The sequence below is a fragment of the Thermobia domestica genome, chromosome 3, assembly GCF_964235325.1.
Source record: "Thermobia domestica chromosome 3, izTheDome1.hap1.1, whole genome shotgun sequence".
In the NCBI taxonomy this organism is placed as follows: Eukaryota; Metazoa; Arthropoda; class Insecta; order Zygentoma; family Lepismatidae; genus Thermobia; species Thermobia domestica.
The window spans coordinates 78,757,047-78,784,957 of NC_137456.1; the positions used below are offsets into that span (position 1 = coordinate 78,757,047).

At 35.0% G+C, this 27,911-nt stretch overlaps 1 protein-coding gene across 1 annotated transcript; it reads left to right on the forward strand.

The window, feature by feature from the left end:
* Window positions 1-27,834, forward strand: Prp31 (pre-mRNA processing factor 31). The gene is made up of 10 exons (XM_081751159.1): window positions 1-151; window positions 3,506-3,661; window positions 6,825-7,022; window positions 8,889-9,093; window positions 11,779-11,948; window positions 12,970-13,127; window positions 16,586-16,726; window positions 21,349-21,498; window positions 23,309-23,536; window positions 27,594-27,834. Exons 2-10 carry the CDS (start codon window positions 3,532-3,534, stop codon window positions 27,699-27,701), a joined length of 1,488 nt encoding a protein of 495 aa, XP_081607285.1. The 5' UTR covers window positions 1-151; window positions 3,506-3,531; the 3' UTR covers window positions 27,702-27,834.
* The last annotated feature ends 77 nt before the right edge of the window (window positions 27,835-27,911 follow it).

The following is a 27,911-nucleotide window of genomic DNA, read 5'->3' on the forward strand; positions in this document are numbered from 1 at the left end:
CTGCTGTGTAAGGATTAGGGGAAAATTTAGACCAGCACGAGGGAATTTGTATTCAACTTTGTTGGCACCACTGGCGGAAGATAACAACAAGAGGCAAGCGCGTTCCGTTGTAGGATTGTAAATGAACGATTTATGTACGAATGTGAAGAGTGTAAGTTACAGTCAATATTATTGTATTTCTTTGTGAAGAGTTTAAAATAACAGTATACACACACAAAACTAGAACTTTGATTTTTTTAAAAAAATAACTAATGTAATAAGTCCGAACAATATTTGCAATTGAACGGTCATAACACATAATTGACAGGGCGGTATGTATATCTTGATTTAAAATTAAACATTATTTGGTAAACCCATTATGGTACAGAGTTAGTGCATGGGGTCCCTCGTTCGATCCCTGGCTAAGGGCGGACAACATAGTGTCCGTGGGTTTTCTTGGAGCACCCGTTTCCTCCTACTTTCTCATTACACCAATTTTATCATCATTGAGTTGCTTTAATCGTCCCCATTAGCCAAACGGCATAACGTGGGACGTTAAGCTGAAACAGGTCCCCCTTCTCATTTGGCTCTATTAAAGACAGAAAACAACGTGCCCTGTGGGGTTCCACCCGCCTTCACTCGTTAACGCTCGCTCAGTAATACTATGTGAATTAAATTTAAACTTTGGTACAGAAAGGAACCAACCTAGGTACTAACCTATATGGGAGGACCTGTGTTCTAGAACCTTCCCGAATTGATAGGTAAAATCTATAAAAAATAGTGTTTATTTATTTGATTGCGCCTTTATATATATATATATATATATATATATATATATATATATATATATATATATATATACACTGTGCTGCAAATATTGATTATCAGTAGAACTCATCATATCTCTTGATTGGTTGCTTACCTCTGCTTCCTTTGAGTGGCAATGTATTAGGAAGCAATAGCCCCATGCAAACATATACGTGCTGAAAGTGGATGGTTGCTTATAGAATAAGTTTAAATAAAATACAAGAAAGAAAAACCAGATGGTTTGTGTAAGGCTGCATTTGTACTCCCTATATGCCAAATCCTGATTTCATATAAAATCAGTAAGGTATTAGATGGTTGTGTAATGAAATAGTGTAATTATAAATATGTACTGTCCCAATTTGTAGTTATTGAATGTTGGTACTGGCGTTCTTTATCTGCGCGCTTACGGCCGTGTAGTTCCAATATTCTTTCAAGTTGGAAAGATGGCTGGCACGAATCCTTGTTCCACGAGTGGCATGGAAAATTACAAACAAGGGAAACTACATAATGGTGATAAGGAACTTATGCTAGAAATGTGTTTAATAAGCTCAGCGAATAACAGTTGAATTAGCAGTGAGAAATTTATACGACCTTATGTCAGAATTTACGGGAATATCTTGGGGGAGTGTTCAAATTGTGCGTAGAGAAAAACGCGACAAACGTACTTTAGTGACATCAGAGAAGAAAAGGAAATGTGCTAGTTCCGTGTTAGATAAGAGTGATGATTTTGTGAATCATGCATAGGCCTAGTTTGTTCTTCGCTAATAAACCGCGACATCAGCGATCTCTCCACCTTGTAGAGAACGAGTTTGTATGACATTTTAAATAGATATCGGGTTTGAATTTGTGAAGAGATGTAGCAGAAACATTATCACTGAAAGAGACAATTTTACATTCTGGCGTGTGAATTACCTTCGCCAACTGCGTCATTGGAGGAAATAGGAACATAAGTTTTGTTAGATGAAGTCTCGGTAAATAAGGGACACGCTACTTAAAACAGCGTGGGTGGACTCGTCTGTTACGTCAGGAAATAAGACTTTTTTTTTGTTCTGTTTAGTTTCTCTCCCAAATCATTTTAATCACTTGGTAGTGACTCTAACTTACTTAGTAATTATTACGGTTCGTTATTTGTAACTGTGACGGATATAAATACAGTGCAGACGTATGACATAAAAACTGCAGTGCGAAAACCACCAACTAACTTGTGTTAGGTGGCCACTAAAAAGCACAATGATATCTAACCGAGTCAGAGCAGGAGTGCTGCGAGGGGGTGCTCCGTAAAAAGCAGGCGCATCAGCGATAGAGAGCATACGCATAGACGAGGTCGTTTACAAAGAATCACTTAGGTCACAGTACCGGCTGCGAAGCTGTCGATGGATTTGGAAGAGGTACTAAATGCTATCCTTTTGTTTATCAGGACGAAGTATGGGTCTTCGAAAACCCACAGACAAAGGAAACCTTTAATACGTTTACATATCGGAGGCGATGACGGATTTGTTGAAGGGGGTGTACTGCTGTTTGAGTCTAAAAAGACAAGACACTATCTTGAAGACATGAACGAACGGTGGAGTCTTCAAAAATTGGTTTGAAACAATACTTAAAATTACATTCTGACCGTATTATAATATTGAATAACACATCGTATCATAGCGTAAAATACCGAAGTAAGTTAGTTTAGGTTAGGTTGGGTTAGATTTAGTTATGTTGAATTTAAATTCTTGCATCTTCCATTTTCCCTGTAAATTTTGTATTTTATGTACTTCTGGACTTCCGCTAAACATTTACTTTACTTTCTTTATTTAGCATGTTTTTCGTTATGCGATGCACCATGATATATTAGAATGTATGCGCAATTGAAAAGGGAATTTGTTCCGAAGTTGGTCGTCCGTCTGGTTTTCAACAAAAAGCGTAATAATAGCTACGAAAAAGTTAAAGACAATCAATTTTTAAAGACTGCTTTAAAAGGGTATAATAGAATAGAGTAAAGTAGAGTAAAGTAAGATAGGGATAAGTACGGTGGGTTTAGCTTAGAGTTAGGGAAGTTTAGACTCATTTTGTTAAATTTAACAGTGTAATTTCTCGTCTTTGCTCAGGGATACCAACTGGAGCGTCTGTCACGTGCAGTCATATTCAGAACACAAATGCTCGTTACTTTCCTACAATCCAACCATATGATAACCTTGCGCGAAGTAATTCCCTCCGTTTGCCAAATAATTCCGTGTTTATAGCTGCTTAGAAAGAAAGTAAATACAACTTCCGCTCTCCTTACATGTCAGCAACACAAACAAGCAAATTATCCATTTCTTCCCGGTTAATTTTCGGAATGTTACTAGAAACGGACGACCGACTTTGGAACTTAACCCATGAAAAGAATATATATTTTCTGCTTATTTAATTTGAGATTTCACGTTTTTGCGAGAATTTTTTGAAAAATATCTAAGAAGTAAGTTAAGTACCGATACTGGTAGTGCATCAATTTCCTAAGTATAATTTGTTAAACTACATGATACCTATACTTAGGAACAAATTGCGTGTTTAATGAAATCAGAGCAGGGCAGAAAGAGACTGCTGAAAATATAGAGTATGTGGTTGGTATATATGAAGTATATGATTGTAAACTAGTTTCGGACACTTATATTTTTTCTTGATATTAATCGCAGTGTATATAGAAATAACAGAAAATTGACCTAATTTTCAAGTATATTATTTCTTATTACAGAAGTGTCTGTCCTTAAGAAGTGAAAAATGTCGTTAGCGGATGAACTATTGGCGGACTTAGAAGATCGAGATGATGTTGAGGAAGCGTTTCTTGATAGCGCGATGGCGCCAGAGGTGGAGCCATCAAGTAGTAACAACGTCGTGCAAATGGAAGAAGGTAAGGGTGAAGTATCTCTATGTAAGAGAAAAATTGAACCTTATTTTAAATTTATGTACATAAAAGAATTACAATTTCTTGTATAGTTTAATTTGTATATACTGTAAGCGTTCCCATGGATTGGAAAGGTTAAAACATGTAGGTTTGATTATCGGTAGGATAATTTTCTATGTTCGTGATCTTAGGCAGTTGGGGAGCTTACTGAACTAAGAGATAAACCAGTTTTCAAGGTAAGATTTATACGCATCCTTTCTCGCAAATGATTGTTTTCTAAATAGATATTGGCTCATGGGGTTAAGCTCTGTATCATCGGACCAATTTTAGGAAATTTACCGGGTGAATTGGAGAATTTTTTTTCCTTCGTTCTTTGGAGATTTTGTTCTGAGAGAAATACTTGAAGATAAGAAAGTGGTTGTTGTTGTTGCTTGTTTTTAATGTTGTAAGCGGCTCGGAAGGGACTTTTTAGTGGAGAGGTACACTTGTTATGATTTAGTGGCCGGAAAGGGAGTGTAGAAATGGCGTGTATATGTCAAGGTTGTTACATATCTTGTTTGAGTTTTATAGAAGTATACAAAAATAACGAGCGTGTAACCTACCAACCTGACCTGCTAGGTGGCCACTGCAACATTGTCTTTCTGCACAGTGTACAGAAGCCGTATTTTATGTTTACAAGTTGAGCGTTACTAGCATGAAACGATGGCAAGTGCTATTGAAACCCCTATCATTGCCTAAACCCACTTGTTTTCACTACCCTCTCTTACGTCTCTAAATAGTTGAAGAACCGCATTACTGTGTTTTCAGTAATTTTTGTATTTTGATTTTAAGTCCATTCTTGTCCCATATATTTATTTTTAGCATTCACAGGTTGCTTCATGGATCGATCAAAATTCAAGCGTGAAAGGTGCGAGAAACAATCAGGGTCTCCAGCTAACCAGCTTACCGTAGCGGTGTGGTACCTATTTGCTATTCAGTCTGTTCCTTCAATCTCGTTAATTCTTTTCTAGTCTTGATGTCGGTTGTTAATTGTGGTACAGACTATGTCGTCTGAAAGTATGGTCACATCGATACCATAAACTAGGGACTCTGATTCGGTTCAGGCTCAGTTCCACATACTCATACTTTTCATTGAATTCACACTTATAGGGGATAGTGACTTTCACACTTATAACTTTTTTCCGATGTACCGTTAAATTGTAAAATATCCGAATAGTAGAACGTTTTTCTCTAACAATGTTAGATTATGAAATGTGTTGTATTAATGAGTAATAGAACAGATAAACGTTATATTAACATTTATTAACTTCTTACAGATTATGTATAGTTCCTAAGAATTATTTTTTCTCTGTTATATACCATATTTCCATCGTATAGGTTCCGTAAGGAAGCAGTTTTTTATACTAACATTTGCCCTGTGTAAAATCCTAGATGCCAAACCCATTCTCCTTAAACGCTTCGAAGACAATAGAAAAAAATATGCTTAAATTATAAGCTATATAAACAAGGAAGAGAACACAAATATTGATGCACCTGCTCAGTGATTGTTACGAGTAGAGTCCGGATTTTTTTTTTTTAATGCGAATGCGCATATACGAGGTGTGATCAAAAAGATACGGTGAATAATTTTATTAGAAACAAAGTAATAAGCTTACATGGAATTTGATTTGATCTCCTTCAAAGTACTGTCTTTGGCTAGCAATGGACCTATCCCAACGTTGAATCCGTGACTGGAAGCATTTCTGGAAGGCTTCTTTTGGAAGGGCATTCAGCTGCTCTGTCGTGGCCCTCTCAATGTCAGGAATGGTATCAAGACGTTTTCTTTTAAGCATGGTTTTAATTTTGGGGAGGAGCCAGAAGTCGCATGGTGCTATACCTGGAGAGCACAGTGAATGTGGACAGAGAGAAATATTTTTTCAGCCAAAAACTCGTGGATGAAAAGCAAGGTGTGGCTCGGCGCGTTTTCGTGGTAAAGAAGGAAGCCATTTGCCCATTTAATTGGCGGTTAAAATGCTTTCCACGGACCCATACGGGGTGTTTAGTTCCTCGGAAAGCTCTCGAATACTCATTCACTTCTTTGAACAAATCATTTGTGCACGTTTTAATCTGTTTTTGATGTCGGTGACTTTCAATGTCACTGCTTCATCGCCATTCGCCACTGCTTCGCGCCATTTCTTGAGCTTCTTTGGCACTTTTTTGCAGCTTACAAGAAAACTTAATGTTGATGCGCGACAAACACACTTAGCACGTCCTTACTCTTCTGCCTCTGGAAGCCAACTAACGTGCGACAACTCGTTCAAACGCGACACTGACTGTTAGGCTACCGGGTTTACTAGTTGAAGTCGATACAACATCGATAGATGACCCTGTACAAACCTGCATTCACGGTACTGATTGATCACTCCTTGTGCAAACGCTTATGTTGAAGGTAAATGCGTATTTTAAGAATATTAGCCTATTTCTAGGTGTATTTTAAGTTATGAGTCATTTTAATATTCTTAACATTCCGAATTGGTTGTTTCGTGTGTATTAGACATCTCTTTAGAGAGTTTTTTTGTCCTTTAGAATATTTTCTTCATGCACTAGGAAACGACACTGTCTATCAAGACATTAGTTTTGTTTGTGCATGTGGGGCGCGGTGGCTCAGTGGTAGAGCGTTCACCTCCGGTGCTTGGGGTCCCTGGTTCGATCCCAGCTCGCGCCATGTGGGCTTTGTGGTGGACAAACACCGTGCTCGTGGGTTTTCTCGGGGTTCTCCCGTTTCCTCCCACTTTCTTCGTTCCACCATTTCACTCATCTCTCATCATCACTGTCTCCTTTAGCCTAACCGGCATAATCGTGGGACGTAAAACTTAAAGATTTGATTTCAATTTTTTTATTTTATTTTTTTTATGCATACCTTTCAACGATGATTAAAACTATTAAGCATCTGAAAACTCAGTATGTTAAAGAAAAGTTGTATAAAGTGCCTTGCTCAAATCTTGTAAACCTTCTACTAGTGTTGTGTGCTGTAGAAATTAATACTGCACAAAATATACTTCGAATGGAGTCTGGTATATAAGGTTATTGTATAATCTTTCTTTTGTAAATAAATAGTAATTGTTTCGAGTCGAGAGTGAGGAAATGGAAAAAAGATCTGTATAATTAACGTTTGTATGTCTTCTTTCAGAAACAAAAATCACATCTATTCGTCAGCTTGCGACGTTGCGCGATTCGCATCGTTTAAAAAATATAATGGCACAAATTGAAAGATACTCTCAAATGACAAGAAGTGCCGAAGATATTGTTGGACCAGTTGAATCTGATCCAGAGTACCAACTAATTGTTGAAGCAAACAATGTAGCAGCAGATATTGACAATGAAATCAGTAAGTTTTTTTAATAAATAAATTATTTCCGTTTGTCTCCATTTTTTAAAATTTGGATACTTGATGTAGTTAAGTTCAAGTATAATTCTTAAAATTAATTGTAAACAAGTGAAAAACACATACATATATTAAATACTGTAACTTTCACGAAATTGTATAGTCCATATTTGAAATCAAAATTAACCTTTTGTGAATGAATGAAGTAGTAATGTTTTTAATTGTTCACATTATGTAATTTTCCAAAAGTGTAGTTTCATTTTTATTCATAGATATTTTATAGTTGCTCAGTCATTTGTACTTAAAGTGTGTATATAAAATAGCAGATGTACATCCTTTTGTTCTTCGTATAATAATATCATGATTATTTCCTAAGTCTGATGGCAACAATATATCATTTGAATGCGTGATAAGGAAACAGTTTTGTGGTTCTCATCGATAAGACCTGTGTCCAAATCGCGACTTTCCACTTTAGAGATAAGAGTGGGAGTGAAAATTTAGCCGTTACTAAATTTCTATATGCAGTTCTGTGTCTTAGATAATAGATAATTTGTGTCATAAGATATATTGATTTTAGTAATTTAACATTAAAAAAAAAAAAAAAATGCTTTCCAGTATCCTACTATACCATTTGGGTGAAAATTGTATTTTAATACGTAGCGGATAGCATCAAAGCTGTTTCTAGATAGTTTTTAAACCAGCTAATTGAGATTTGCAAATAATTCAGAATTTTGTTACGTTCGTGGTTCGAAAATTTTCTTCTTTCCTAGGTGCCGGTTCTGAAAATCAGGCGTTATGGTAATATAAATAAAATTTGATACATATGCCTACATGTTTTGGGCTAAAATGATAGATACTGTTATGCAAAATACAATTGGATGGTTCCAACTCAATGAGTCATTCGCATCGGTGATAAAATAATTCGTCAGTGGCGATTGCTTCAGATACTGTAGTTGAGTATTTGATGTCGCATGATTAATCCGGAAGCAAAAACATTTTGCAAACTCTAAAGCCAAACGCAGATGCACACAGCATAGAGTAAGGCAGTACTTGTAACTCAAGGAATTAAATACATTTGAGATTCAAACTAAATTGGAAACTTTAAACTTTCTGACGAATTTATTGTACTTTTTTTCTTCTTTTAATCCTTCCAAGAAGTAGAAATCAGAACTGCTGACAGGCAAAAACTGGCAATCATCAACTTCATAATCATAAGTATTCTGCCATTGTTGACAGGTCATTTGCTGCAACTGAGACGCTTTCACGCACGATCTTCGGCGAACCTTTTGTCTTCACGTACGATTTTTCTGTTTTGATACCGTGCATGAACTGTAGCGTCCTTTGCTTCCAACGTAATAATAATGATAATAATAGTATAATAAAACCTAGGCGCCAGACTCGTATTGCCAGTCGCCCGGATTTTTCGAGCCCTGGTTACGTTTTAAATAATTTCGTGATTTAAATTAATATTTTAGGGATTGCGCATAGTCACCAGCAAAATTGAATATACAAATACTTTAGCAATAACTTTGGAAAGAATTAACCAATTTTGAATTCAATCTTCAATATAAAAGGAATGTAATATTCTGTACATTACTGTAAACTTTTTCTAATTTATAAATTCGTTTGGAAGTTACTGACAATATTATTTATCCATTTTGCTGATCACTGTACAATTTATTTTCAGCTCGTTTTGCTTTTAAGATTCGCGTTTTGAAAATTAATTACAACCATAATATAAAGCAACGAACTGTATTGTGTAAAAATGAGACTTAATTATTCCATAAAGATCTTCTCGATAATAGCCAATAAGTTAATATAAAATTTAAGAGAAATATCATGAAATTAATTCAAATTATTATTGTACAGCTATTATTCACAGATTTACCAGAGACAAGTACTCGAAGAGGTTTCCCGAATTGGAATCGTTGGTAGTTGGTCCATTAGAATACGTGATGACTGTAAAAGAATTGGGTAATGACTTGGACAAAGCCAAAAATAATGAAGCACTGCAACAGTTTCTCACTCAAGCTACTATTATGGTCGTTTCCGTTACAGCTTCTACAACACAAGGGTAAGTGATTTGCTTTATAGACAGGGTGATATAAAGTCTGGGACCAATGAAAAACAACACATTAGTTTAATTCAGAACATGCTTGGCATGTTCGCTGTTATTCTCAACACACGTCTCTAAACGTTCTAGCTTCTTTCTTCGAATTCACTTCGAGATGTGAAGACTAACAAGTAAGATCAGCTATTCCTGTAAGTGATTTAGAATTTTCCAGTTATACATTTTAGATTTCAAGCTTGCCAGTATGTCAGTTAGGGATGCGCACGAGACGAGTCGAGACAGGATTTTCCTGGCAATATTTGAGTTGAGACACGGCTCTTCTAATAGAGAAATGTACATTTTTCGAGTCGAGACATCACTTTTACAGCACATTTTCGAGACGAAACAGCCACAAATCTTGTCTCGTGCGCATCCCTAATGCCAGTGACTATAGTAGTGAAATCTGGTGATCGCGGTTCCCTTACATCGATAGCGTTCTCTCAGTTTAGTGTCCGGAAACAGGAAAATATGATTTCGTTGCTGTCCGTGCTCCATCCCCATTGACTTCTTAGAATTGATGTGAAGTTCTTATGTATGTGTATTCATAGAACTGGCATACAATGCAGATGTCTTTACCTAGCGTTGGTCTGCCACGATGCTGCATATCGTAATGTGTCTACTGACCTGAAAGGCGAATTGATCTAGAATTTTTCTTGAGTCTGTAAAGCTAAGGAGGAGGTAAAGAATTTAATTAAAATATTATGTTAAATTTTCTGATAATAATAATAACTTAAAAATCGTACGTGTAGATTTTGTAATTCTTTTTATTACTAAAGTTAGTGCACATTTGCTCAACTAGATTTTTAACATGGCGTGTTCTGTTTTTCCATATCTAAATTCTCTTTACAGTTTGCATTTAGTGTAGATATATGTCCTTTTATTTTCTTGTTTTACAGTAGCTTATAGAAATAGAATTTGTTTGGTATCTGAAGATATCCCCCTTTTAGCTGATGACATAAACAATCCTTGCTTGTGTGCAACAGAATAAAAGCTGTTAATATTATAATAAACTGAATAGACCTAAAATAATAATAATAATAATAATAATAACATCAGAAATACTTGGATTTTGAAAATAGCTATTCAGTAGACATAATCGATCTTGTTTCGGAAGTGGGAGGCACGGTGGCTCAGTGGTAGGTTGGTTACCTATGATGCGTGGGGTTCGTGTTCCGATCCCCGGCCAAGTGAGTTTGTGGTGGACAATATCATATCCGGAGTTTTGTCGGGGTACTCCCGTTTCCTTCCACAGTCTCACCCCACCAATTCTTCCATCATCATTCACTTGATTTAATTATCGTCTCCCTTAGCCTAAAGGGCATAATCGTGAGACGTTAAACTAAAAGATATAATTTCATTTCATTTTCTGTTTCCGAAGTTTTTAAACGGAGTTTGCAAATACACTACTGTGCGTTGACTTCTGTGAATGCTTCGTATTGGGCTTTGTTGTCTTCAGTGCCACAGATTACCTGAAATCAGCAAACAGTACCACAATTGATTCCAGACATTCACATCTACCCTATGTTAATATTAAGATCCTTTTTATGTAAAGAAGTGGAATGATAGCACACTCCATCTGTATATTTAACCATTAGTTTATTAATATGTACTTCATGAAGAGCGAGATTTTTTTGTTACTCACTTCTATTATAAATTTATTCATATAAAGTAATTGAATATTTTGTTTTTAAGAAATTTCGTATTAAATTAGTGTATTATTATATTATTATTAGTGTATAGTTAGTGTCTTATTTAGTTAGTGTATTAACTTGTCGGTTGTACTGAACTCAGTCCTCTGTGTTATATAAAATTCATCTTTGGAATGTAGTCTTTATAGTTCGTGATTAATATCGGGGTATCAAAAGTCCTGGGCCGTAGGCCAACTCTGTCAAGTAATGGTTTTCACTCTAAAAATGTTGACTTCTGCAAATCACGCCATTCTTTTGGAATCCACAATTGTAAGGCTCCCCATGTTAAATAAAAAGGCACTGTTACCAGTTAAGCAGGCTATTTCCTTTTACCCTCACCATACCAACAGTACAGGATGTTGGGAAACTGCTTCGAAGTGTTCTAGGCTTTCTCATTAGGAACAATATACGCGTTCATGTGTCATTTGTGCGTGCTGAACTGGAAACGTAGCTCTTTCATTTAACATAGGACACCTTAGTCATGTGGATCCCATAGAAATGGTCCGATTTGAAAATCTCGGTCACTTCAAAGTGAAAGCTATGCATTTTCCTCTTTCCACTTTTTCGTATCTTTACTCATAACTGGTTTAGCATATGGCTCCGGATTTTTTAAAATACCCTGTATATATATAGTGGGCCAAGGTTCTAAGGACAGTTGAATAAAATTTAAAAATACGCGACAGGCAGGAATGAAACGTCTCTACACTGTTATAGACTAGGGAAGGGGTAATATCAGACCATACCGCGTTTCCGGCGGTCGTCTTGAAATCCGCCATCTTGGATTCAACTTCAAAATTTTAAATAGGAATGGCTGTGTATGGCAATCACTTAGCACTAAAATTTGCTCAGGATTCGTATCTGTGGTGGGTTTGTCTAGCTCTAACGGTTTCGAATAAAATAATATGAAATAAATTTGTCAATCGAAGTATCTGTCACAATTATTTCCTTTTTCCTCTTGCAGGCAATTGCTAACTGAAGAAGAAAAAGAGAGAATATGTGAGGCGTGCGATATGGCAATAGAATTAAATAATTTCAAGTTAAGAATCTATGAATACGTAGAAAGTAGAATGGCGTTTATTGCGCCAAATTTGTCGATAATTGTTGGTGCTTCCACTGCTGCAAAAGTCATGGGTGAGTAGAATTGTTCGTGATTGCTTTTGTTGCACTGCATGCAATAATATGTCACTTAGTTTATATCTCTAATGAAACCATATATCAAAATGTCACATTACTTTGTAGTTGTTATACTTCATATTTGAGTGATATAGTTATTTTTGTTGTCATTATTTTCTTCGTAGATTCTGTAATGACTTTTGTATCATATAAAAATTTACTTAATTACGTAGACATAGAAAATGAGCAGCTGTTTATCAGACGGGATGCATTAAATTTCGTAAAATGACTTAGGAATTACCTTTGCCTCGTAGTATTAAGAACAAATATAACATTTATGATCCTACATGTATGAGGTAGATCGTTTAAAGATGGATACCCATTTTCATTAAATAGTGCTACAATAAAATGTATCTGATGGACCATATAAATGTGATTCAAATGTTTATACAAGGTGGTACGATAATACACCAAGAAGCTAAAAGATGTGATAATAGACATGAAATTGAGCAAAAATGTCTAATGAACATGGGTGGAAAGCAGCACCGTTTTACCGTGAGAGCCGTTCAAACTCGCCGAAGACGTTGATATAATACCGAATATCTCATTAACAAGGAAGGATATCGCTGTCGCATGGGGAATTACTTGTCTGAATTATCCATCTGTCTGTAGGGATCCCCGTATTGCAGCAATTGCTCCGCTACCATCGGTACCTCATTGCATTTGTCAAGTACGATTTTCTGTTTTTTGACCCGGCAGCAACTTTCCGCATCCGTGAGATATTCGGCATTATATCAACGCCTTCGCGGATTTTTGAATCCTTTTCACTGTAAAACGATGCCGCTTTCGATCCATGTTCATTAGACTTTTTTTTTTTTTTGCTAAATTTCATATCTATTACAATCTCCTTCAATTTGTCGGTGTATTATAGTATCACCCTGTATAATATGTGTACTATTGCCTCTCTGAAATATATTATTATCTATAAGAGCGCAGGTTTATTGTGGCTATTGTTTTAACTGGCAAAATTATGTTTCAGGTGTGGCTGGAGGTTTAACGAAACTTTCGAAGATGCCAGCCTGTAATGTTCTGGTCCTGGGTGCACAGAAAAGAACGCTATCAGGCTTTTCACAAGTAGCAGTATTACCTCATACAGGATTTGTGTATTATTCTGACATTGTACAAGATACGCCTCCGGTAAGCTTTTCTGTGCCATCCTGCAATAGTACTGTAACGTGTTCTAAAAGAATAGATTTGGTGACCATGTTCAAGGTGTCTTCATCCAATTTCAAAGTGTTAAATCTTTAAACGGTTAATCGTAATGAAACTTCCACAGTTCGAAAGGGTGATCGTTCAAGTTGTATTTGGTTGACAGGGATATCACTAGTGTGCAGAATCGAAACACACTAGTGACATTTTCCGCCAACCATCAGTCAACCTGCTACTTCCATGAGGGTAATTTCAAAGTATAAGTACTTGACGTATACTTCTGTCCAGAGAGACATTGAACATAACTAAAATTATTTTGTATTTTGTAAGGGATTTGTGCACTTTGAAATCGAATGATATATTCATGAACTTGAACAGTTCCTATTTCAAACTGTAGACGTTTTACACCGCCGTACACCTTCTGCTTGAACTTAGTCGTTAGAGTATACTTTCTGCTTCAAGGCGTATAATACTTTTGATTAATTTATATTTATTTACGTATTTATTTAATCGGATCATGACTCAAATGGTAAAATGACTATCAATTCTTTTCTATCCTATCCTTAGCCGTTGTTCAAATATATTGATCATGCGCAAAGTTCATTTTTTCTCACCTACGATTATAAAAGAGATTAGCTAGATAGAATTTAAGTTCAGCATCTTTTCAGCAACGAGGTTACAGGACACGTGGACCAACAGCTTAACATGGAATCCGAAACTACTTGAGCTTCCCTCGGGAATTGGACACGGGTCTCCTGCCTCAAAGATGCTTACTTTAAACATGTAGGCACGTGGGAGGATTACAAAAGAGAGACGAAGAGCGAAGAAAGAAAAAAAAACTTATGTGTATTCTGTCTAAGTTCTTGTTGTTTTGATCAGCGAATATCATATGAAAGTCTTGTTTAACTGCGATATAAGTATTTCCACTCTACTCCTCACCAGGGGGGTGCTGTGGCTCAGTGGTAGAGCGTTCACCTCTGGTGCTTGGGGTCCCTGGTTCGATCCCAGCCCCCGCCAAGTGAACTTTGTGGTGGACAAACACCGTGCTCGTGGGTTTTCTCGGGCTTCTCCCGTTTCCTCCCACTTTCTTCATTCCACCATTTCACTCATCTCTCATCATCACCGTCTCCTTTAGCCTAACCGGCATAACCGTGGGACATAAAACTCAAATATTTCATTTCATTTCATTTCTACTCCTCACCACAATTTTCTTAATACCTTTTGACACATCGGGCGCGATTTTCTGTATTCCTTCTCCCAGTAAGCTGCTACTACACCGTTATGCTCTTAATGGAGTGATTTATCTTAGGAGTACCATAAAGAAAATAGTAAAATGCTTTAGAATAGTGTCTCAGCCTTTATGTGCGTTTTACATTGTTAATTTTTAAAAACCTCTTCTCTGCTATCATATATGTATTTTATACCTATTATAGATGTACACAAAACAGCGTATACCCTGTGGAAATTTTAGTACTACAGCACTGGGTATATTTCCCATTACATCCCACGTTAATCAGTAAATCTACGTCTCATATAACCTCGCTGCTGAACGGGACGTTAAACTCAAAATCAACTCAACTCATACTCTGTGGTTATCCTACGCGTGTTCCGCGCGAAAGGTCCGTTTTCATTCCCGGTAGAAGCCCATGGTTCGAAACCTACGTTAAACTGTAGGTCCACATTTCATATAACCTTTGTGCTAAAAGGGACGGTAAACAACAACAATACAACTAACCAACCAAGAAATACCATTAAGTTACACACACAAAAGAATGATATAATTAAATACTAGAAACTAAAATACCAAAAGAAGACAATAATTAAAATACGCAGCAAAGTGACAAAATAGGTGCAATTGAAAATTGCTGATGTCACATAGATTTGTTTAAAGTCGAAAGTCTGGAAAGAACAATTAAATCAATCTCTAAAATGTTACAGTACGTTATCCCTTGTTAAGTGGAAAATTTCGTACAATATCGTTTTATTAATATATATATATATAAAATTTTATTTTGTTTAAAAAGAAAAACCTGTGTAAAGCAGTAATATAACGGAGGAAATTCTAGTTTGAAGTTTGAGTTAGATATTTTTCTTTCTTATACAACACCGAAGATTAGTTGAGAATACGTAACTTCATTTTGAAAAAAAGAGAAAAAACTAAATAAAACAAGAATCGCGCTCTGATGAAATAAATTTGTATATACAAGAAACGTAATAAGATATTATGCAAGAAAGACAATATAGGCCCATAATATACTTAAATGTAGAGTGAAAAGAAAAGATGAATTAAGTTTCTGCTTTAACAGAGACAAAATAAGGAAAAACGTCCTTAAAAACCATTCACAGAATGTCTATCGGTCACGAAAGTCAGGAAAAAGTTACGAAATCAGAAAACGGTTATGAAAGTCAAGAAAAAGTCACGAAATTTAGCTTTTGGGTCACGATTTTTTTTTTATCTGTACAAATATATGTAGAGATTAAAAACTTTTGTTCTATAAAAAGTCAAAATTCGCCACCAAAATTGTCTGTGATCGGCTCTAGACGCTAGCAAATCGCAAGCGAAGCATACTTCTATCGCATGCATGAAAATTCGGCCTAATTCGCACCCAAATTCGCTCCTGACAATATTACTAAATTTCATGGTATGGTAAAGAAAAGGTCACGAAAAAGTCACGAAATCTCATTTTGGAATTTTAGTAGACACCCTGATTCAGATATTGATTGATATTTCGGTTTTCGGTATGGTTCCATATATCGATATTTCGGTATTCAAAAATACCGATACCGGCTTCGGTATTTAAATGTTTTTTTATAGTCATATGTTCAATACGATATAAATTAATTTTGATGGATTCTGAAAGAGTGTTACCTAAACTCATATGATGAAGGAAATATTACACCAGTTCCGGTGTAGGTTCGAATTCAATTATATATATGCATTACTCTACCGAGATTCTACTCCCAGGTCTTTGGCTTACTGTCCTGATTCGTTAACCACTACGCTACCTAGTCCACTTGCTGAACAGCATATATTCTATCACAAATGGTAAAAGAACATTATGGTCATAATGAAATAAATGGTAAAAGAACAATGCATAGCGTCTATGCCATAAGTGGGATTTGAACCCTTGATAAACAAGTCTTGCGATCAATTGTAAAGTTGGCGATTTTGAACCTAAACGTACTGTTGTAGAAAGGACATTTAAGGAAAACTTCTAAAGTCTGTTAAGCAAGAATTTTATGCTTATTAGGGACTGCCGTATGCAAGCGATCTGTTTTTCACGACACGTAATCGATATTGATGATAAGGAACTGATTATTCACATCCTTAATTTGTATAGAAATATGTATATAGTACCGAAGAAGAAAAAGAACCTAATTTATCTTCGTTATCGGTGCCAGTACGTAACTTAGAAATTAAAGTGGTGTCATTTTCTTTTGGCTAGGATCTACGTCGGAAAGCAGCACGATTAGTAGCTGCTAAGTGCACTTTAGCAGCACGAGTTGATAGCTCTCATGAATATCCCGATGGCTCTGTTGGCAAATCCTTGAGGGAGGAAATTGAAAAGAAACTGGATAAATTACAGGTATGTGCGGAGTTACTGATTTATAAACGTGAAGATATTGGGTCATTATTTGTGTATGCAGTTTTGTCTTCTTCAAAATTTGTAGATAGCGCTCATGTTTTTCTACTTTTAGTTCATTGTTTTCATACCGAATTTGTGGGAAAAAAAAACTAATAAACTAAGGAAAACTAATAAACTTGCTTACATGTGGATATGGAGGATTTGTTAAAAATCAGTAACTAGGTGATGAATAAAGTATCATTGTTGTAGATGTATGCCAGTCGTGCTGTTCACTAAACCAGTTATAATTGTAGTAGAAGGAACATAGTTTTAAGTATGTAATTAATTTATTTATTCTGTTCTTTTGCAAATTTTGTGGTTTTAGAGAATGAAATATTTTGTCCACTTTGTCCTAATTCAGACTCTATTCTTGCAGTAAAGAAGATAATAATAAAATTAAAATAATTATGGCTCATAACACCTGACTTTCATTTCTAAATTCGACTTTTTATTAACCCGTGCCGTTTCTTTATTTAAATGGTTGTTTAAGAATCCTTTTAAATGTCTAGATAATTCTCATATTGGGTTATTATTAAGTTTAGAATTACTGACATCTCTTAATTCTAGTTCAAATATTCGTTTTGCTCGTAAGAAAATATGAGTTTTGGCATTCGCAGGGTGCTTCCCTATTCGTCAGAAACGTTATCGTTCAGGGTATCATTAAATGAAGTAAGGTCTTCGTAACAGAATAAACGGAAAAGAAAAATAAATGGATTGTTATCTACAATTCACGATTAGCAAACAAATTATAATGAATGTTTAAAGAGGCCAATTTAAATGTTAATGCGGTTCCTTTAAGAACTACTGAAGAATTTAATAGGGTACAAAAGTTTCTACATTGACCTGATGGCATTATCACGTATGTATGAAACAAAGTGTGAATACAAGGAATGATGTATTGGCGTAATCAAGAGGATTGTTAAATTCGTTATGTTCTCATGTACTTGCTTAGTTCCATTGGTTTTCATCTTTTAGTTTTAACGATGCTTTTCTTGCTAAAATGAAACACGAAACATTCCGAGATTTTGAAACATTGGAACAAAATGAAGGCTGCAGAATATATATATATATAAGAAAGTAAATATATTGTAAATATATTGTCAATTATGCATTTTATAACTACCAATAGTATTTATTTTGTGTATATTACCAGTAATTTGTAGTTTTTCTCTCCTAAACTTTAATATTGTGTGCACTATACCCTTAGTTTTTTTTTCTTTTATAGATATTTTTAATTCCAATCAAAATTGTTTGTTGTTCTATTCAAGAATCACTGACTTTCACCGAGAAATATACAATTACTCACCTGAAAGTCTGAAAGCTAATTCTCTTCAAACACTTCTTCCTACAGTCCCGCCAACTTAAAAGTATTTGGGACGTTGCGTTTCTCTAGTATCTTTTTGTAACTCAAACTGTACCACTTAATGGTGCATTTTTCACCTTAAAGAACAGCCAAAATTAGAAGGAGCTGTATTGAGAGAGTAGGTAGTCTCAAGGAGCTGAGAAATGTTGTGTTTGGCCAAGAAATCCTGAATCAGATGCAAAGAATGAGCGGGTGCGGTGTCTTGATACAGTTGCTAAGATTTGCTGCCCATATCCAAGTAAAGTCGTTTGTGACACACAGCATCACAAAAGCGTCGGAGGATGGTGGGTGTTTGTGATGTACCTCTCCACAAAAACAATCAACGTGACATTGATTTTCTTGCATTTCTTTTTCGAGATAAATGTTTCCATACTGGCGACAGTAAATATTCCCACATTGTATCTTGGTTTTCAAACCATATCAATAACGTCACTTTAATAATCATTCAGAATCCATATGTCAGATTCTTTCTGAAAATCGAATACCAAATCCGTATGTTCAACCTTGTCTGCAAGTTGTGACATGCACGACATTCCTGTATGACCCGGAACGTGGTCGATATCTTATTATTACAGCTATTTGAGAACAATGTCCGTTCTTCATTGATGTACGACCATCTGTGAAATGGTTAATCATTCTTCAATTCATTGTTACCAATCGTTGTCAAAAGTGTTGATTCTTCTAAGTTGTTTCTATTTAGATATTATTAAGCTTTTGGCAGATTTTGATGCAGTATTGCTATTCAAGCTGTTTCGTGTCCTGCGAAATTCAAACGAGCATTCATTACAAATATTCACTCCTCGGACCAGGAAAACAAGTTAGTACTACCATACATTCAGTTTCTCATATACAAGATGGTACATATCTACAAAAATAATAGAGCTAAAGAAATTAACTCGACCATATTTATTCATCAAAGTACAACATGAGAAACACAGAATTCAAGTTTACCTCCTTTATTCTCAATAAAAAGGTCACGAACGTTCAGACCACGCATGCATGTTAATGTGCGCTATTTGCAGGGGAAATCGTTTCACAGCTTGAACAAGGGATTGTTTTAGAGATAGTACATTTAGGTGATATTCAGTACACGCCGTCATCTCCAATTTATACTACAAATTATAGTCCAGCGGATTAAAGTCTGAACTTCCAGCCGAACAACCTGCACAATTAATGATCTCAAGTACATTGCTCGTGACCCACTCCTATGCTATTTTGGCTGTGGGCGTAGAAGCAGTGTCCTGTTGAAAACTCAGTGTCTGTTTTCAATATAGAGCAGCGTTTCCCAATCTTTCTGATGTCGTGGACTCCTTGGAACAACTGCTAATTCTCCGCGCTCCCCTGTGAAATAAATATTTTTTAATATATATTTACATATAATAAAAGTGATAAATTACAGTTTTACAACATTAAATGTGTAATTTATAACAATGCAGTACCGTTATAAGTGAAGATATTCGGAAAAATACATTCATACCAGGTAGCCCTAATGTGAATTAACACTCAACTAATATGATGGATGATACTGTGTTTTCGAACATATGCTCCTGTATGCCTGGATCAAAACTGGATAATTCCGACATAGATCTGACTCAAGGTTAAGTATGTTCCTGTATTTGATATTCATATGTACGAGACGAGAAGGTGAGGCTCGCATAGACAGGGCTCATAGCAAGTCACATAACTAAAAGTTACTTTTTTTTTTTTTTTTTTTAAGTTAGTCACTAAAAGTACTTTTTTCGAGTTTGTCATTAAAAGTTACTTTTTGGGGGGGTGGATAAAGTCACTTTTTCGTTTGATTTATATTTTGCATTGGCAGTTTTCTAAGAAAATGTTATAAAAATAAATGGAAAAAGATGGAAACTTGTTACTTATTATTCTTGTGAAAACTTCAGTACTGCTACCACATGTGAACCAAGTCAGCTTTATTCTTTCTAAAGCACAGTGGGTAGGTGGTGTGTGCTTAAGCTCTCAAGGTGGGTTTGAGAGCGCTTCTCTGCCTATTCTTTCTTCTAGAACCGTGCAAATATGTAATTAATAATGAATCTCTAAACACAAGTAACCCAATTTTTTTTATTAGCTAACAAACTTAAGTAAAATAATTTTTAGTCTTAACATGTAAAAACATTACATATTTCAGCTATCATCCAGCCGGCCCTATGTTGGTTGAAATAAATTTAAAATAATGTAAAATTCAATTTATGCCCAAGTTTGGCATCAAGGTTTAAAGTTGCTTTTCGATGAGATTTTGGTCACTTTTTCATGTGTTTTGACCACTTTTCAACTATTTAGAAGGGACCAGATCACTATGAATCCTGCATAGATATGCAATGGCAGCAGTTGTCTTACAGCACTTTCTGAAATTTAAGAATAAACAGCTTCAGACGAACTAAAACGCTAGTAACGGAAATAGAAGGAAACCATATCTTGAACGTTGAATCACAAGATAGCTCGATAAGTTGCCATTGTTCAACAGAAGGAAGTATTCCATATTAAAATTCTCAGTATAGAAAGGGAGTTTCATCCAATCATTTTTAGCTGAGACTCTAATGACCTCAGATGTTCCCTAAAAATAATACTTTCAGCACTATCACTAGAAACGGGTGTTCACTGAAATCACTCAGTGGTGAAATGAATCGTATTTTTCTTTTTCCAAACTGTTGCATCACAAATTTAACTTCTTGGATTGTTGTCATTGTCTTGCACAGAGAATACAGTGACAGATATACCTTGAGGGTTCGAGATATTGTTTTGAGGGATATTTTCACATGTATGATCATGATTTTTGATTTCACACAGGATTTCGAGAGATTTTGTCCTTGGCGGCCTGTGGAATTAGCATCTTGCGTAGTCTGCTAGACCATAGCTTGTTATTGGTTCTGCTAACTTCAGTGAATTTTGCAATAACCCTGTAGATATTTCTTTTTAAATCTAAGCTATTCCAGGAACTTAAAAATATCATTGGTGCATCATCATGGCCAGCCTTGAACAATCCGATAATTTTGTTCTGTCTTATTTACTGATGCTGTTGATTTTTTTCCAACTGCAAAATAAATTTCAATATTTGTGTTCATGAACAGAATAAAATACATTGCAACATCTAAAATTATTAGGATTAATTATATAGGACAACTGTCGACAGTGCTAAGTATATGTATGTACGCGAATGTGACCGACTGTTCTTCACTAGAAGACATTTTCATGTGTACATCTTTAATAGGAACCACCTCCGGTGAAAGCAGTAAAGCCACTTCCCAAACCAATCGACCCCAGCAGAAAGAAGAGGGGTGGAAGGCACGTACGAAAGATGAAGGAACGATATGCGATGACTGAGCTTCGGAAACAGGCGAATAGACTAAACTTTGGAGAGGTAACTTTATTCTTCATTTCTTTCTTCATTGTATTTCCTCTTAGCTAAATTAAGGATGTACCTGAATAATATAGGAAAAATTGACTTTTGTGGGGGTTTATTTGGTAGGATGTGTATATTTTGTGATTATAATTTTTCTTTGTGATTTAATTTTGGAGCACTCATTTTCAGTATTGTAATAGACTTTTAATGATTGTCTTATTTGTTGTTTATGTTCTGCTTGGTATTGCAGATGCGTTTTTAGTGTTATTTTACTCTTGAGTTTATTGATAAGTAGAGGCTGGAGGTTCAGCCAGTGAAATGCAGATGGGCAAAACGGCGTATAAATAATAAAATAGACACTAAAATTATAACTCGAAATAATGAAATTAAGTAGTCGCATGTGCAAGAGATTTTTGAGAGTTTTGACCTCCCCCTTGAGCAGTATATGCAGAAATTAACATTTACTATATTAAGATATGTGTACGAACACTTGAAGTGGTATAAACTTAAGAGGTTGAAACCGCTCTTGATGAAATTCTGCGTACGGCACTGAAGTTAACTATTAAGGAAGGCCAATTCCAGAATTTTTACTTTCTGAAATCCGGAAAGTGAAAGCGGAAAAACTCCGGATTTTAGAAAAAATCCGATGTCGGAAAAAAACAATTTAAAAAATTCCGATTTCGGAAAAATCCGACTTTCTCCGAAATCCAGAAAGTGAAATTTCCGATTCCGGAAAATTTTGGCCATCCCAATTAACTATCGTGTTAAGAGAGAACGTCTTATTCTAAAGAAACATGACATTATTTCATATATACAGTATATCTAATGAATAAATTATTTCATACATTTTATGACTATAGCTGCACTTTACACATAATAGTCCAAAGAAAGGAAATGTTGGTCACGTTCGAATGAGCAGATAAATTATTAAGTACGTTTTAAATGTAATACATTTTGGCCTTCTATCGTAAGAATTTATTGAGATTTCACATGATAATGAAGTATTTTTTTTAGTTCTCAATTTTTAGTATATCTTTGACCTACAGAACACTTTCTAAAATCTAAAACAATCTTTTTATTTTAATGGATGTAACCAGAATATTTAAAGCACTCAGGAATATGTCGATTAATACCTTTTCACTTTTGAACACTTACTGATTTCTTTTGTTTAACAAGTCTGTTAGCCGCAATAACTTGCTCAATTTGTTGCTTTGCATTCTTTTCATGTGTCAGGATGAAGCTTGGTATCTGGATAGTCTTTGTGATTTTTAAATTTTTCGGAAGACACGGAAATCTTTATTAAACAGGAGATGTGTGTAATTATTTCAGTAAAGTTCTTATTTTGAAGAAAATGCGGAGAGTAGTAGGTGTTTAAGTCAAAATAAATTTTGCTGAAATTGGAACATAGTGTTCTCAAACGAACTTCAGCGCGTTCATTTTTATCTCTACCATCAAGAAATAGGCATTTTACCTAATATCCGATCTCTGTTGATTAGCATTATATGCTTTACTAGATCAGAAAAAAAAAATCATTTTTAGATTTTAGTATTTTAGATTGAAGGTACTTGTATTAGATTATTGCTCTGTTCCTTCAGATATGGTAAACTGTATACGGTAAATGCAACATAGCCAACTTTTTCATTATTTAAGCTTTTCTTGAACATATTTTTAATATTTTAATCTCATGTAATTGCTTCTTTAGACAGGAAACTTCATTCAGTATCATTAAGTTTTATCACAGTATTCAGAGACGTTTCTCTGAGAAAACCTTTCCAGGTTTGTGGTCGAGCGTATGGATATTTATATTCATTGTTTTTCTTGTTTGTAGATCGAGGATGATGCGTATCAAGAAGATTTGGGTTATACCCGTGGCACCATTGGGAAAACAGGCACTGGAAGAATTCGTCTTCCTCAGATCGATGAAAAGACCAAAGTTCGTATTTCGAAAACCCTACAGAAAAATCTGCAAAAACAACAACAGGTTTGGGGCGGCAGTACAACGGTAAAGAAACATGTGTCGGGAACAGCTTCCAGTGTAGCATTCACTCCATTACAGGTAAGTGTTATTAGTTTTAAAAATTCTCTTGTTACTTAAATGGAAGTATCATACTCCGAATATAATGAAACCTGTGCTTCAAAATTTTATATATTACACTTGCTTTTTATTTATTTAGTATTTGCTACTGTAAACACAACACACATAATGGTCCACTATTAGATCGAAAATTCAGCATTCTCTTCTGTAAAGCAAATATAATGGAAACAAAAGTCAGACGTAACAATAATGAAAGTTACCGGCGACGTAGCGAGGGACAGTTAACTAAGGCAAGAGCTAAGCTTTTGGGATAGTTAAATACCCACTATTACGAAATTTTCTTCAAAGCAAATATCAAGGATACGAAATAATAATACGCATTGAGTTATTGTATCAAAAAATACATGCAACAAGAAAGAGCTAAGTAATGAAATAAGTGATCATAGGCTATGTCTATTCTTCAGACAACTACCTTTGTAACGTCTTAATATACAAATTCTTTCCTTTAAAAAAATCTTCAACAGGACGTTAATAATAGGTAGAACCTCCGAACTAGAGAAAACTGCCTGCTTAACAGGCTATAAATTACTGGCAGGAAGTGGAATTCATATGGCATGAACCTAGTCATAAAGTTTGTAATTCTTCATAGAAATCTGTGAAAATTAATCTAATGCAGTAATACTGTTGTGATTTAGAGTAAAAAAACAGATTCCAGGTTAGTACAGCAAACAATAGCATTATTAACATGATTTATTTCAAATTTCTAAACATGTGTCAAGTACAAATGGTTTCTTTACAACATGGCTGCCTTTCACTTTCAACCAGCAAACAATGATAAATTTAGGCAAAATCATATAACACTCATAAACTAAGATTATATTAATGAAATGATTATATTTCTCACTCATTTGCTCTACTTGTCTTCTTTTCCTGCCTAAACAAGAATTTCAAGGTTTATATCAAATATAAACTTCTCATTTTACCAAAATATTAGTTAAAGAGCTTGATCTATCAAAATTCCTGTATACAGCGTATTTACCCTGTCCGTCTGTGAGACAAAAATTCTCAAGAATTACTTTATCAATCATCAGATTTTTACAGAATGTAGAGGAACAAAAGTTAGGAATCGAGTTAGTTTTTGGAGCAGATACTCAAACCAGTAGTGGTAGAAATTAATTATTTCTGTTTTTAACGTTAATCGCTATAGAGCAAAACTATAATAGGTAGAGAGAAATGGCTTTCTCCAGTAGATTAAGCGTCCCAAGAACAAATTATTCCCATCCTTAACTCTCGATTAAAACTGAAAGTGCTACAAATCTACTACAACTTCCGGTTTCAATATTGAACTAATGGGGCAAAAGCGGTAACAAGTAATCGAAAAACTGTTATCTGGAATCGATTTAGCGTTCTAATAATAGGTACAATCTTCTCTCTTAACCTTCTGTTCAAACCTGAAGTTGCAAATATCAACCACTCCTGGTTTTCACGTTGATTGCTCAAAAGTGAAAATATTAAAATATAGCGAGAAGCAGTTTTCTGCAATCAAGCAAGGGGCCGAAGAATATAATCCATCTACATTCTAATCTTCCTCCAAATATTCGTGGTAGCGTGGTAAAACCTTCTGTACACTTTATGTAAAAAATTGTCCGCATGAGAGCAGCCAATCCAGAACTTTTGTCTTGAGCACTTCACTGTTGTTGAAACACTGATGCAAGCCACTTTTTCAGATAAAGAAAAAATCTCTGGCAACAAGATCGGAGCTGTAATGGGGATGATTAAATAGTTCCCATCGAAATATTTAAATGTTTTAACAGTACAAGCAGCTGTGTGTTGAGGTGGACGTTCTCATGGATCAGAATTCCAGAACTTAAAATTCCTCTGGCTTTTGCATGGCACGTCTCAGATTATAGTATTTGGGAATACACATCTACTGTAATTGTTCGTCCTGGTTCCAGAATCACACCCTTTTGGTCCCAAACATGGTTGCCGTGATTTTGTGAACAGATTGTGTTTGAATTTCTTCGCTTTAGAACTGGAGTGCCGCCATTGCATTCACTGCGGGTTCGACACCCCAGTGACGTACGATATCCAGGTTACATCTTCCATCACTATGTCATTCTCATCCTCTCCTCAGCGGGCCAAAACTCACGTGCAGCTATCTTTCTTTGCTCTTTGTGAGTCAGCATTTTTGGCACCCACCTCGCACGCAGATTGTGATAACCCAGCTTGTTAGTTGCAATTCGATGCACTGTTTTCGCATATACTTCTGGAAACTCTTTGATGAATTCATTTATTGTGAACTGATAAAAACACTATATCCGATAATTCACAGTTTCCTTAAAACTTCCCATCCTCCTCCCCCGGTCTTATCAAGTAAAACAAAACAATGAGCAGTATCTACCAGAAGATTTTTCTTTTTTTTTTTTTTTTTTCAATATCCCACTCTTAATAGGTGATCTTCTGATTCTAGATCTTCTAAATTGAAACCGCTCCGTGGCTTGAAGGTTAGAGCTTGTGCTCTTCTGTTGATCATTACTTGATCCTTCTCTACTTCGTTTAATTTTACTTCCATCCTGGTGACGGAACATAGAGTATGGTCTACTTAAGCATTCTTTAACGTTCTATCAACAATTAACGTCTTACGCTGAATAACATTGCCTGATGTTCCATTGGACTTCGGTGTCTTAACACAAACTATACTATACCTTGTAAACCCAATTTGCTGTCGGTTGTATCTTCTAGGAATACCATCTAAAAAGACCTTAAAGACCTTACCGGTCCAGTATAGAACTCTGTACCTGAAGTTCATTCTCAAAAATTAGAACGAATGCAAAAGAGGTTTAAAAAGCACTCATGTGTTAAAATCAGATACGATTTAGCACCCATAATTACGAACAATGGACCACATTTTTTAAAGCTTGACCTATTGAAAAAGAGACACGTGTGTCATGATCGGACATTAGTACAGACTTAAGCTTATATAGTACAAAGTATTTTGTTGAAAGTTCTTAATGTTCCAACAAAACAGGGAATAAAGTGTGTAAATAAGCATACATAATCTACAGTATTTTAGGTAGGTGCTAAGGAACTGTATTTAAAAAACAAGCTCAGTAAAAGTAAAGATAATTGCAATATCATGAGTTAACGTATATCGGCAGTTTATGTGATAAAAAGTCAAGCTGTATGTGAACATTTTATTCTTCTATTTCTTTATTAATGTTTACACTTCTAAATGTACTGATGTAAAATTTTGCATAGTGCCGTACATTGGCTGAGCGCTGTTCCTAGTACTATAATAAAGCATTATTATTATTATTATTATTATTATTATTATTATTATTATTATTATTATTATTATTATTATTATTATTATTATTATTATTTTGAAATAAGTATCAAAATAGACTTTAAAAGCTCGTGACTACTCCTTTATTCAGTTCCTTTCATTTCACTGATGGAAAAATCAGACTTGTCTAAATTTAGAAACACACAAACTAATAAAACTATTTCTTTTCTTTTTTTCTTTTGTTGTTTCAAAAATTTAAAATAATAATAATCGGGAATATTACTCATATGCACACTTAGGAAGCAAGGAAAGTTCGGAATACTTCCACATGTTTGTGAAAATCAAATAGTTGTAGCATTTTGAAATAGGATTTGATCCATTTAACAAATTATTATTATTATTAATTTTATTTTTATTATTATTGACGTATTGTTGGAAATTAGTATAAGATGTTCCATTGGAACATTGCCTGAGAAGAAATTGTATCATGAGGGACGTGCTAGGGGGTATGGTGGCAGGAAAGAGAGGGAGAGGGCAAAGGAGACTACAATTAATGGACGATATAAAAACAGAAAAATCATACATGAAGACGAAGAGGTTAGCGGAAGACCGTGGAGCATGGACCTGCCAATAATGGCAGAATACCTATGGTGATGATGATGGAAATTAGAGCTTCGAACATTTTGCAACAATACGAACGGAAGTTTAACAAAATTTAATTAGTTTTTTTAGCGTTAAAAAAAACGCAGCTGATTCCTAAATGATATATTTAATATTGATTGTATATTTCAGGGTTTGGAAATAGTGAATCCCCAGGCAGCAGAAAAGAAAATCAACGAGGCAAATGCGAAGTATTTTTCAAACACTGCTGGATTTCTTAAAATACAAAAGAAGGCATAAATTGGACAAAATCAGAACCTGTAATTTAAGTGTGTTGGGAAATTTAAATTCGAAAGTGTGTTTTTGTGTATGCGTGTGAAATGTAACTGTAAATAAATAAATAAATAAAAAAGTTAGTTTTACTTTTGATAAAGTAGCTGGCTTATTATTATTCTGGGTAGTATTTTAAAATAAAAATAGCCTATAGATATATTGAATCCTAATACTGTA